At 40.9% G+C, this 14,088-nt stretch overlaps 1 protein-coding gene across 8 annotated transcripts in view; it reads left to right on the top strand.

The window, feature by feature from the left end:
- ERC1 (ELKS/RAB6-interacting/CAST family member 1) overlaps positions 1–14,088 on the top strand; it is a 319,311-nt gene that overhangs the window by 36,749 nt on the left and 268,474 nt on the right. For all 8 annotated transcript variants that reach the window (XM_061638638.1, XM_061638637.1, XM_061638636.1 and 5 more), the window contains exon 4: positions 10,294–10,368. In XM_061638638.1, coding sequence (XP_061494622.1) covers positions 10,294–10,368 — 75 coding nt within the window. The remainder of the gene's footprint in view (positions 1–10,293; positions 10,369–14,088) is intronic.

Below are 14,088 nucleotides of genomic sequence, written 5' to 3'. Positions count from 1 at the left end.
TAAATAATTCATAAAGTTATAACAAAATGTAGCTGAATACCTTTGGACCATAAGCACTTACAGTAAACAAATAAGTGTAAAATCAGCTTAACAGTTGCTGCCAGAAAGGAAGGTAGGTAGAGTGTGTGTGTGTAGGGTCTTATGGAGCAATAAAGTATTATGTTGATACAGTGATATTCATGCTTCTGGGTTAAGCAGAACTTTGGGCACAGTAGAAGGGAACCACTTTTCAACTGGTTCATTAAAACTAGGTATACAAATAGTTTTAGTTCCAGTATTTGTTAAACATAATTGCTGTTCAGTTCTATGATACTCAGAGCAACATACAGAAACAATTAAAAATGTTGAACCCTAGTGCATGCATTCACATTTTAGATAGCTTGGTGAAGGAATTTCAAGCAAGGGCTTCTTGGCAGATCTTGAAGGGCAAGTGGCAGAGACAACCTATGAAGAGGGGCATTTTGGATCTGCAGGATACCAGCACCTTGAATTAGACCCAGAAAACAGGTGGTTAGTACATTTATCACAAACCCAAGTGGATGTTTTCTTGTTGCCTTGTGTGACTCAACAGATGGGTTTCTGTTTTACTCACCAGCAGAAGCTTCTGAACACTTTTCAAGAGCAGCACAGGCTGCTTCTCCTGAATTTTTGGGAAATAATTGGATATCATCAGCATATTAATGACATCACATTGCAAACAGTATTAGAAGCTTCATACAAATATTGAATTTACTTTAAGAATTTTTATATTACTCTTCAGCAAAAACCATCCAGGCTGGGTTGTCATACCTGAATATGGTAAGTATATTGTTTTAAAAAGGAGAGAATTCTTCCACTGCCCTTATATCTGATAGTTATCCAGTGATAGGGTCTTTTAGAGATTCTGAAGTTACATCATTAAATTTTCCTATTCTTACCAACTTTCCCCCTTTCTATGGGGAGACATTCTTTGGACTTACTACTGGTTGTAAGTATCAAGTTTGTCTTTCCTGAACACATACACAGTGTCCAGAAGATGGTGGTATTTGTTTACCAGCCTTCCACTTTTTTGTTACTTGTTATATAGCTATAATATTTGACCTTGCTGAAGATGCAGGTTTAGCACAGAGCTACCTTGTAGAACTTGACTGGAAATTCCCTCCAAATATTGTTAACAATTGCTTTTATAATAAGGATCTTTTTTATTTTACTGGCTGTTCTTTGTTGCTTGAGATTCTTTTGGAAGCTGCTGTTCTCGGCATAATTAATCTACATTTTTAGTTAGAGCTTCAAGTAGGTCTCAGCTTCAAATTGAAGTCTGTTATCAAATTCCAGGATTTTTATTAAGTTTTTCTTTGTTCTGCTGTGCACATAGTCCTCTGTTAGCTGGAATTTCCTCACATGACATTAGCAAAGCATGTTCCTATTTTAAGCACATTTGTCTAACTTTCGACTTTATGTGCAGCTACATTTTTGTTCAAAAAGAGCAAGAATCAAAACACAGTAGCTTTTTTTAAATCTATATAAGAATATAAAACCTTTGGAAAATAGTATATCTAGTGGATGAGTGCGTATTAGAATTTGAAATTCTGAATCAGTCTTCCTTAACCAATATGATTTAGTGGATTATTTCCACTGCTTAACCTGTACACTGCCACCCTTCTTGACTACTTGCACCCTAGCCTTAGCCACTGTGTTTTTTTATATATACAGTGGCTGGTTTCCATCCTCATAGGCATCTACAGTATTTTTTCCCATTTATAGGTTGCTTTTTTACCAGATAGTCTTCAAAGCAGCAATCAATAACTAAAGTCAACCAAACATTAATTAAAACTAAAATGGACAGTAATAAAAACTAAAAGCCAAAATAGTATGGGACAGCATAAACACAATAGCCAGATCAAGACAATTTCGCCAGATCCTGAATTATGAGCTTCGGCTTCCAGGAAAGCTTGGAATGAATGTGATGGTGTCCCCCAGGGTGCCATTTTTTGATGGTTTTGTTACTGATTGTTATAAAAATAATCATTATGTTGGATGAACGGTTGCTAGAATTTTAGTAGGATAATCCTCCGTGGCGCAGAGTGGTAAGCGGCAGTAATGCAGCCGAAGCTCTGTTCACAGCCGGAGTTCGATTCCAGCGAAAGGAGGAAGTCGAATCTCCAGTATAAGGGGTTGAGATCCACTTAGCCTTCCATCCATCCATCCGTGGTTGGTAAAATGAGTACCCAGCATATGCTGGGGGGTAAAGAAAGGCCGGGGATGGAACTGGCAATCCCACCCAATACATATATGGTCTGCCTAGTAAACGTCGCAAGACGTCATCCTAAGAGTCGGAAACTACTCGCACTACAAGTGCGGGGACACTTTTGATTAAGCTGTATATCTGCTTTTTATTGTTACATATTCCAATAGCTTGTGGCTAATGCAAATAAAGGATTTGATTGATTAGATGAACAGTAGTTGTGTTCTTAGCTTTATCCTTAGCTATTGTGAAAAGAAGCAGCAAAAAGGACAGGAATAATATTAAAACCTTCTAGTATGTGCAAACCAAGTTCCATTTAGTCCAGTTCCACTAGTGGCAGTCTGATGCCTCTGGGGGCATTTGCAACTGGGACATGAAGTTATGAGTGACTATGTAAGAATTTTGTGATATGTGAAGTGGTCCTAAGACCTTGAGAAGTAATAATTTTACTTCTATAGATCAAGAACATTCAAAAGGCTGTGGCAAGCCTTGTGGTAGGATTTCATACCATAACAAGGTTTATCATCTGTTGCCTCCTAGCAACCTGAAGAATAATTGGAGAAATTTAACTTTCTCTCTGACAATTGTTTCCTGCTGTCATCTTGGTTCCCAAGAAAAGAAATCGGGACTGATTAGATCTAGCATAAGAAAGATACAGACATTGTTAAGTCAGCTCCAGAATCCTTTCGAAATGTCAAAGTGACATAATCTTCAGTATTGCAGTATTGCTATGGTCTATGACACCACTGACTGTCTTTCTCACAAAAGAGATACTTGAGTTACCATGTACCAGGTCTTCTCTTGCATTTCTTTTGATCTGAGATGGGCTACATTTCCTGTAGTGGCATCAGCATAGTAAACTAGTCTCCAGACTGCATGGAGAGCTGCAACCTAAGTTGCTCAATAGAAAGACCAAGGATGTGGTATTAAATTCCAAATAAAATTTGCACAATCTGTTTTATTTATCATTCTCATTGTCACCATTCCTTCCAAAAGGGAGCCCAAGGTAACTAACAATCATACACCAATATAAAAAAATAAAATAAAACAAGAACCAACATCTTCAATAAAACAGCTGCAGACAGAATGGCTGATAAGAGTCCTAATACCCATTATACTCCAAAGGCCTGAATAAACAAATGGGTTTTCAGATTATGCCTGAATTTAGCAAAGATGAGGACAGTCTAACATCACTTGGGAGGAAGTTCCATAATGCGATGCTACCACCGAAAACTCAGTACATGATCAGGGCCTATCCTACAGATCATTAAATATTGCTCAGAATGTTACTGGAGCAGATGCTTCTTCAAGTATTTGGGTCTCAAGTTCTTTAGCCCTGTGAACACTAGTACTAACAGCTTAAATTGGGCCTAATAGCATACTGGCAGCCAGTGCAGTGATCTGAGGATTGGAGTGATAGGCCCACCTCTCAGTGTTCTGCCCAACACATCTGAGACACAATGTTCTGTACCAGCTGCAGCTTCCAGACCACTTTCAAAGGCAGACCTATGTAGTGTGTGTGGCAGTAATCTGTATGGGAGGTTATTGTAGCATAGATTGTTGAGGCCAACTATTCCTGCCCAACAGTGGCCATAGCTGGAAAATAACCAGCTGGTGCCTGGCAAACAGGCACTTCTTGCCACAGAGGCTATGTTGGCCTCCTGTGCTAACTTGGAATTTGGAAGTGTCAACAAACCACATATGTTTCCCCTTTTAGGGAAAGTGCTACCCCATTCAGAACAGGTTGTCTCCCTGATTCCTGAATCTTGGACTGCTGTCCGCCCCCCTCCCCCAAGCAACTCCATCTTGTCAGGATTCAGTTTTGGTTAATTGGCCCTCGTCCAGGCCATCATGGGTTCTAGATACAAACTTTTTATCTGCCACTAAGGGGCTGCTATGTTTGTGTTGGCTGATGCTGCATCTTTGTTACTTTAAGGATAAGGAAATACCATGTAGCCCACCAAGAGCAGAGCTCTGTTGCCACCACAAGTAGTAGTGAGAGCAATTTTTAAAAAACCTACCCCCCAAAAGCCTGAAGAAGCCCCCTCATCACTGCAAAAGGTAAGGGGTAAATTTAAGGAGCCCTGCCTGAAAATTGAAGAAATCCCCCCCCCAATTTGCAGCCTGCAAACATAGCCCATTAAGATATATGATAGATGCAAAGCTTCCTTTTTATATTATTCTTCAAGTTTGATGATGTTACTGCATCCCTTATTCTGATAAATATGATATAAATTATGAGCTCATATTTGCTGGCATTCAGTACTCCAAGGTTTCTGAAATGGAGTGGGAAAATCTCAGTATTTTTTGAAATTCTTAGGAATAGAAAGTTTGGTTTATTTTTTAATTTAAAAAAAATTGTGGAGGAGATGTTATCACGCCCCAATGATACTATTCATCTCTTTTGTAGAAACTTAATTTTTTCAAAAAAATGTTATTATAATTTTCTGAGCATTACTGGTCTATTCATCATCATACAGTAAGACTGGACAGAAAAAGGTATTGACTTCATTTAGGATCACAGGTATAGTTAAACCCTCTTGCACCATTTTGACTGCCAATCTGATGTTGGGATCCAGTGGGCCCTTTAAAGTCCTAGCTGGAAATACAGATGTAGCTCATTTCAGAATGATTCCAGTTTAACATAAAACAGATTTTATTAGTATTGCATTTCAAACATGTATTCTAAAAAACAAAAACTATCGGGGTGCACTGGACCCCATGATGTTGCCTTTTAAAAAAAAAGATTGGGGATCATCAGTCTCCACACTTTAAAAACAAATCACAGTATAGATATTTTTCAAATAAAACCGACCATTTGAACTTTTAAAAAAATTAACTTTGTAGTATTGCACTCTTTAAGCAGTCTCCTCATGCTGAGCACGTACACATACGACAGCTAACTACTGTATGCTCCTGGCAAATAAAGGCTTGCAATGATGGCATTACTGCCATCATGTTTTAATTGTGTTTTCTAGGGCAGATATGACATCTGTCCCTTTTCTTTGTGTCCGCCTGAATACTAAGTTTGTGCTGAGCAACTGAGTCTCTAGCTCTGTACAGCTGAGTCTCTGTTTGTTTTATTAGGGGCAAACAGACCTTTGATTGGGGAAAAGATACATCCCGCCAATTAGGCAATCCTCATTTGGGGTATCAGGAAACCCTGGAGGAGAAAAGAGAAGGCAAAGCAAATGGAAACCAAAAAATGCCTACATGAAATGCTTATAGTAAATATTGGAAGGCGGTCCAATGTACCCCAGTAGCCTAGTAAGTATTTTCCCCAAAAGAACACTGTAAGAAATCAGTCCTGCAAGTTTGCATTATGAGAGTGTTTTTTTCTGTGTCAAGATAAAGCCAGTTAGGGTAACGTTTGTTTGTTTGTTTGTTTATTTGTATCCCGCCCTTTCTCCCAGTAGGAGCCCAGGGCACAATGGCCACTTGCAATGCTTTCTAATGGATTTTTTCTGTAAACATAGGAATGTACAGAAGAAGCAGGAAAAAAATCTACTCCAGTGCTCTTAAAATGGTACAGTAGGGCCCCACTCATACGGCAGGTTCCGTTCCAGGCCCCCGCTGAAAAGCGAAAACCACCGGAAAGTGGGGCCCTACTCAGCTGTAGCATGGGAGCTCCCCGCCCTACAGCTGATCACATGATCAGCTGTAGTGTGCGGGGAGCTCCAGCCGCCACGCTACAGCTGACAGGGATCAGCTGGAGCGCATGAGCTCCCCGCGCTACAGCTGATCAGCTGGAGCGCGCAATCAGCTGGAGCGCATGAGCTCCCCACGCTACAGCTGATTGTGCGCTACAGCTGATCAGCTGGAGCGCGCAATCAGCTGTAGCACAGGGAGCTCCAGCCGTGTTACAGCTAACAGGGATCAGCTGGAGCATGGGGAGTTTGCGCACTCTAGCCGAAGCTCCCCACGCTCCAGCTGATCGCCTCGCTGGCGCCGCTGTATTAGCAGAACACCGAAAAGCGGGGCGCTGACAAGCAGGGCCCTACTGTATAACCACACACACAAAATGAAATTTATGATACAAAGAAAACTGTTATTTTCCTCATCCTATTTTGAGAAGTTGCTGGAGCTAGTATAGACCTCAGCTAGCCTAGGCTCTTGGTTGTTTCACTTTTCCATTCATTTCACTAGGGGTAAATCAGACTCCTGTTAGGTTATAGAGCTCCTGATCAGAAACTCCAGAGTGTAACTGATTCCTGCTGAAGCAGGATTCGAAGATGGAGCTGATGGGGTACTCCGAAGTGTAGCTGATTTCTGATGAAAGCAGGAGAGAAATCAATAGCTTCAAGCCCTGCTGGAATTGGCTACCTTCTGGTGTTTCCAGTTGGAAGTTTGGAGTGTAATTGATCCATGTGAGGCTTAACATCATGGCTGGTCAGTGTTGACTTTCAGCCCTGTTTGGATGGGCTAGGATCTTCCTTTGAAGAGGGGCAAAATAAAAAAGTGGGAGAGATTAAGCATGACAGGACAATTAACCCAGATTTGTTGAAGAATGTATAGAGTATGACATGGTTCAGGTTTGCTAAGTTTTATAAATACTTGAAATAGCTGCAGCTATTTAATGGCGTCCTCATTTGACTGTCAGGGATAGTGATCTGGAAGGTGGCTGGAAGATGGGTACAAATGCAGTTTGGTGATTGACCAGTTAAATAATAGTCATGTGTTTTTAAAACTTTCAGTTTATTAGAAAAATAAAATATGCTTTAATTATCCACAGCCTTAAAATTAGCATGTAACATTTTTAAAAAATGTGAATGTATTATAATTTACAACAATGTTAGGTATGTTTTTTATAAATGTCTGTAATTCACTCAACAATTTTTCTCTTTGACTTTTGTCCTGGAACATCAGTATTAGTCTAGAGGTACAAAATCTAAAAATAAAAATGAAAATGGTAATCTAACAAAAGAGACAGACAGCTCACATGGAGGGGGGACTCTCCGATACTTGTAACAAGCAAGCTGGAGTCATGGACAATCCTAGGTGGTGACCTTTGCCGCTGATGACAGATTTGTATTCTGCTCCTGTTTGGAGATTCCTGTTGTTATGGCAGGTAGCAGATAGAAGCAGCTTTCCCCAACTGCTGCAGGATTGCAGGCAAGCAGTCCTCATTTGCACCCTTGGTTAAAAATGATACAGATAAGCTGTCACCTGCACAGTGACATTCTGGGCTTTGTGGAATATTTGACCACAGACAAATTGACTGGTATGGTAACCCTAGGCAGGGGAAGCCTGAAAAGCCAAGACTATCTCAGTAGCTTTTATACCACTAGCTGAAAACCTCATTGGCCCCAAGTGTCACCTGCCCCTTGCTGAATTAGCAGCTGTAGCACTGCTCCGTAGCTATCTGTGGTAATGGCACAGGGAATATGGTGATCACATCTAGATGCCGGAGTTCCTGGCACCTTGCCCTAATGTCTTTATTCCTTATTTTCTCTGGATGCTATGTGTGAAAGATTGTTATACTTGTACTTTGTTATGTACACGCAGAATTAGTTCTCTGACACTATGCAATCCCATTGTTTGATGATGACGACGACAATGACTACTACTACTTTAAAACATGTAAAACGTATTAAAACGAAACAACTTTAAAAACATATTAAAAAACAATTCCAACACAGATGCAGACTGAGATAAGGTCTCTACTTAAAAGGCTTGTTGAAAGAGAAAGGTCTTCAGTAGGCACCGAAAAGATAACAGAGATGGCGCCTGTCTAGTATTTAAGGGGAGAGAATTTCAAATGGGAGGTGCCACAATACTAAAGGTCCACTTCCTGTGTTGTGCCAACAGACCTCCTGCAGAGTGCAGTGATCAACGGGGTATACAAGGGGTAAGATTATCTTTTAGGTATCCTGGTTCCAAGCTGTATAGGGCTTTGTAGACCAAAACCAGAACCTTGAATTTGGCCTGATAGGAAATGGGCAGCTAGTGCAATTCTTTCAGCAGTGAGGTGACATGCTGGCAATACCCTGCCCCAGTGAGCAGTCACACTGCCGCATTTTGCACCAACTGCAGCTTCTGGACCAGCCTCAAGGGCAGCCCCACATAGAGCACATTACAGTAATCCAGTCTGGAGGTTACCAGTGCATGGACAGCAGTGGTCAGCCAGTCCCAGTCCAGAAATGGCCACAACTGGTAAAAGGCACTCCTAGCCACTGAGGTCACCTAAACTTCTAGTGACAAGGATGGATCCAGGAGCATCCCCCGATTATTTTTTATTTTATTTATTTATTTAATTTAATTTAATTTATATACCGCCCTAAGCCCGAAGGCTCTCTGGGCGGTGCACATAAAAGGTAAAAGCAGGCACAATATATAAATACAATAAATATAATAACTCAAAAAAACAAAAACACACAAACAATACGAGAACCAAACAACATCCAGAATAGAACATAATAAAATACTGTAAAAATACACTTTAAAATGCCTGGGAGTATAAAAAGGTTTTCACCTGGCGCCGAAAAGATAGCAGCGTCAGCGCCAGGCGCACCTCATCGGAGAGACCATTCCACAGTTCCACATCACAAGTCTGCCAACCAAACGCAACCCAAACTTCACTCAAAGTCCGTGGCTAAAACCAAACACCTGTCTAGCCACAGTGCTGACAAGCACGCACAAACCTGCTTTTTCAGAGGGAGTATGACCCCATCCAAAGCAGGCAATTCACGAACTTGGGAACCACCAACCCGCAGCGCCTCTATCTTGCTAGGATTCAGACTTTATTGGCCCTCATCCAGCCCACCACCGAGTCTAGGCAGCAGTCCAGGGCTTGCATGGCCTCTCCTTATTTATTTGTTTATTTATTTGTTTATTTATTTGTTTGTTTGTTTGTTTGTTTGTTGCCCATCTGGCTGGAGACCCAGCCACTCTGAGCAACGTACAAAATAAAGGTATATAAACATCACAACATCAAAAAAAAAGCAATAAAACTAAAACAACCAGGTAAAAGCTACTAAGCTTCAATAAGGCTTCTAGACGGTATAGTCCAAAAGGTGCGTCATTTGCAAAACCGAAAGCGGCACCTCCTCTCGCTCTCAGCATCCAGCGTCCAGTGTAGTAAACAGCGAGGGGGCGGCATAAACAGGCCCCACAAAGATTTAGATGTTACAGAGAAATAGAGCTGGGTATCATCAGCATATTGCTGGCATCTCACCCCAAATCTTCTGATGACCACTTCTAAGGGCATCCTATAGATTTTAAACACCACTGAGGACAAGAGAGTACCCTGCAGCACCCCACAGCACAACTGCCAAGGGGTTGAAAGACAATCTCCCAATATTATTCTCTGAAAACAACCCTGGAGGTAGGATCGGAATCACTGTAAAACAGTGCCTCCAATACCCATCTCACTAAGTTGGCTAAGAAGGATACAGTGGTCTATAGTATCAAAAGCTGATGAGAGATCAAGTAAGAATAACACTCCCCCTGTCCTTCTCCCAATAAAGGTCATCTATCAGGGCCACCAAGGCCAATTCAGTCCCATAACTAGGCCTGAACCCAGACTGGAATGGGTTAGAAGTTATTATTCTGTGATACATACAGAAACCCAGGTACTTGCTCTTGCCCCCGTTGACTGTTTTGCTGAGCAATCTTGTGAGTGTTCTCTCATCCCTTGCTGTCTCTGTGGTGAAAGCTGTCGTCATCAGTAACTAGGTGGTTGCTACTCTGGGCGTGTAGGAGTCTTACTGGCACAGATGCTTGATCAGCTTGTTAAGTACATACCAGATTGTTGCTGTTATTTGTTAATCCTCTTTTTAAAAAGTATTTTTATTCCTCCAGCAGAAGATAAAAGTTTGAAAAGGCCATATCAGAGACATCTAGCTGAAAGATATTAGGGAGGTTTAAGTTACTTCCGCTGTTTGCTTTTAAGGGTGTGTCTTTGGAAAGACAGAAGATTAAGCATTTCATTTGTGTGAAGATTTGTTTCAATGGACTGATGTGAAAGGTCACCCCGCTGCATCAGAAAAATAGTACTGCTGTTCATACTACTTTGACAGGAATCATTGGAGTGAATTGTGCTTAGCCTCCTTGTATTTCTTTCTGTACAGGAAATGCATCGTCGTTTTGAAAATGCACCTGATTCTGCCAAGACGAAAGCTTTGCAGACTGTTATAGAGATGAAGGTAAGAATTCTACAGTAGCATGAAGGAAAGAGCCAGTAATCGAGAACAAAGTACATAATATTTCCTGCTCTTTTACTGTTCGGATTTTTTAATTTAACCATAAACACTACATCGTGGAATATTAAACAGTAGATATTCCTTGCCTACACAGGAGATGGTGTTTTACAGAGAAGCTGATGAACAGAATGTGTTGAGTTGACTACACCTATCCTTTCCATTTCACCTAAGAGCAAACCTATACAACTTTTTCATCCAGCCACATTACACTATTTGCTCTTCCTACTTCTGTCAGAATATTTTCAGTGTTGCTGCTTCAAGTTTCAGTACATGAGAGATTCTCCCTTCTTGCCTTTCTTAAATAACTGATAGTGTTCTATAGGAGGGCTTTTAAAAAAAAAAGTCCTGTTAAGATTTGCATGCAGGAGAAATCCAAGATTATGAGCTAGCCTCATTCCTTCTGGAAATTGACAGGCTCTGTAGCATATATTTCGAACCTGAGGTTCTCCAGATGTTGGACTCCAAACTTTCATCAGCCTTAGCCACCATGGCCAGTGGTCAACAGATAGGAGTTGTCCAACATCTGGATAGCCACAGATTAGCCACTTCTACCCTATGGAGAGGAAGATAGTGTTCCATCCAGAAAGGTTTAACAAGATTCCCTTCATATTGAAGCACAAACACAGCTAATGGAATTTTTAGCATCTGTTTTGTTCCTTTCATTAGCCTGTGTGTGGCACAGCCTAAATTATTGTACAAGGAAGAATATAGGAAGCAGCCTTATACCAGATCTCCACCTAAGCTATTATTATCTAGTCTTGAGTGGCAGTAGCTCTCCCAAGGTTCATTCAGAGGTCTTTCCCATCACCCACTGCTACTTCCATTTAATTTGAGATGCTAAAGATTGAACCTGGCCCCTTTTGCATTTAAAACATGTGCTCTTCCCCTGAGCTTTGGTCCTTCCCCTGCAGTATTGATCCAAAGTGGATGTGCAACCCCATGCATATAGTCTGCCATTTTGTTATATGTGCAGGGGGCATTCCCCTTGGATGCTGAACCTTTCGTTCTTGTGGCAAGGAACACAAAATTTCTAGATTAGTCAGTTGCTATAAAAGTAAAGATCCAGTGATCAGCTTTATATAAAGTCAGAAGGTGACTGTTCCTAACAACCTGACCTTCACTGATTAAATAATGATTTTAACTGTGTATTAGAAAAGGAAGAGTCACCAGAGATCATATCGCAAACATACGTTGGATAATGGAACGGACCAAGGAATTTCAGAAGAAAATCATCCTGTGCTTGATAGATTACAGCAAAGCCTTTGACACTGTAGATCATGAAAAACTATGGAATGCTTTAAAAGAAATGGGGGTATCACAGCATCTGATTGTCCTGATGCGCAACCTATATGCTGGACAAGAGGCTACTGTAAGGACAGAATATGGAGAAACCAATTGGTTCCCCATCGGAAAGGGTGTGAGACGGGTGTATTTTATCATCCTATTTGTTTAACCTATATGCAAAACATATCATACGGAAAGCGGGATTGGACCAAGATGGAGGTGTGAAAATTGGAGGGAGAAGTATTAATAATTTAAGATACGCAGACGATACCATACTGCTAGCAGAAACCAGTAATGATTTGAAACGAATGCTGAGGAAAGTTAAAGAGGAAAGCACAAAAGCAGGACTACAGCTGAACGTCAAAAAGACTAAAGTAATGACAACAGAAGATTTATGTAACTTTAAAGTTGACAATGAGGACATTGAACTTGTCAAGGATTATCAATACCTCGGCAGAGTCATTAACCCAAATGGAGACAATAGTCAAGAAATCAGAAGAAGGTTAGGACTGGGGAGGGCAGCTATGAGAGAACTAGAAAAGGTCCTCAAATGCAAAGATGTATCACTGAACACCAAACACAGGATCATTCAGACCATGGTATTCCCGATCTCTATGTATGGGTGTGAAAGTGGACAGTGAATAAAGCGGATAAGAGAAAAATCAACTCCTTTGAAATGGGGTGTTGGAGGAGAGCTTTGCGCATACCATGAACTGCGAAAAAGACAAATGATTGGGTGTTAGAACAAATGAAACCAAAACTATCACTAGAAGCTAAAATGATGAAACTGAGGCTATCATACTTTGGACACATAATGAGAAGACAGGATTCACTAGAAAAGACAATAATGCTGGGAAAAACAGAAGGGAGTAGAAAAAGAGGAAGGCCAAGCAAGAGATGGATTGATTCCATAAAAGAAGCCACAGACCTGAACTTACAAGATCTGAACAGGGTGGTTTATAACAGATGCTCTCGGAGGTCGCTGATTCATAGGGTTGCCATAAGTTGTAATTGACTTGAAGGCACATAACAGGAAGAATATTTTAACTATGTTTTAGAAAATTTTCAACTGTGTTTTAGAATGTTTTAAATAGTGAATCTGTTTTGGAATGTTTTTAACTGATTCTAATATGCTTTTCTTTTTCTTGTTTGCTTATGTGCCACTCTGGGATTCTTTGGGAGGAAGGGTGTGATATAAATTCAATAAAAAAATAAATAATAGTAGTAGCAGGGATGCCAGACATGTTTCTGATGTCATCCAACACAGCCAAAACAGATGTCTTTAAGCCTACAAAAAAACCTACTAGGGACTGAAATATACATTTAAATATAGACAAGGTGGGAGGTAATCTGTGTAAGTTTCCTTCTACTTTGAAGCAAAGCAGTACAGGAGATAGCTAATGTGACTGCAGCATATTGTCTGATTTGTTTTAAAGGAGAATTGTACTTTCTCAGAAAAAATCTCTTCTATGGAGAACTATTCATGCAACAAACTACCATTATATTAGAGCATGGTGGGGAAACTTTTCTTAAAGGTGAGGGCCGCATTTTCTCAGATGAGGGGAAGTGATTGGGAGCTACATATTGGTGGTGGATGGGGACACATGATTTCCACTCATTCGCACGCTCCCTCTGTTCGTTCTCTCTCTCTCTCTCTCTCTCCCTCTCCCTCACACACACACACACACACACACACACACACACGTCTCCCATTTATACACACCCATTCACATGCAGTCATTAGCACCATGCTTCCCCTTCTCAGCACCCTGCATGTAAATGCAGAAGATTGTTCTCTTCCTCCATTGGCAGTTTTCCATGCTGGACACTGAGAAAGCTGCTTCCTTTCTTAGCACAGAACAGAAAGTGCAGCAAACTGCTATTGGAGGAAGAGAGCAGTCCATTCCTCCAGTTCATTGCAGGGAAGTGGGCTTGAGGAGGAGAGGCCACTGGTCAGATGGGACCCTGCAGCAGGCCACATCCAGCCCACAGGTCAGATGTTCCCCATCCTCTATATTAGAGGTAGAAATAGTTTCTATAAGAAATCAAGCATCCCTTTCCCATTTGAAAAACAGGGCAAACTTGTTTTCAGAGCATCTGAATATGACATACCCTAGGTTCTCCTGCAGGAACAGGGTGTAATTATTATGCATTTAAAGGCTTCATTTTTAGTTGCTTCCAGGTCTTCCGTGTGCTCTCATAGTTTTTCCCTGGTTTCAGAATATTGAATAATGGTCTTAAATGAACATACAGCTGTTTCTCCATTTTGGATTTCCATATGGATGCATGTCTGTCAGTCTCCCAGCTTATAACTCTGTATACAACACCTTTGTGCCTCTGGGAACAATTGGTCACTTGCAAACCAACTCCAATCAAATT

Source organism: Rhineura floridana, chromosome 8 (genome assembly GCF_030035675.1).
Source record: "Rhineura floridana isolate rRhiFlo1 chromosome 8, rRhiFlo1.hap2, whole genome shotgun sequence".
Lineage (NCBI taxonomy): Eukaryota > Metazoa > Chordata > Lepidosauria > Squamata > Rhineuridae > Rhineura > Rhineura floridana.
The sequence above is the reverse complement of the archived record's forward strand: the minus strand, read 5'-3'. Positions and strand labels throughout refer to the sequence as shown.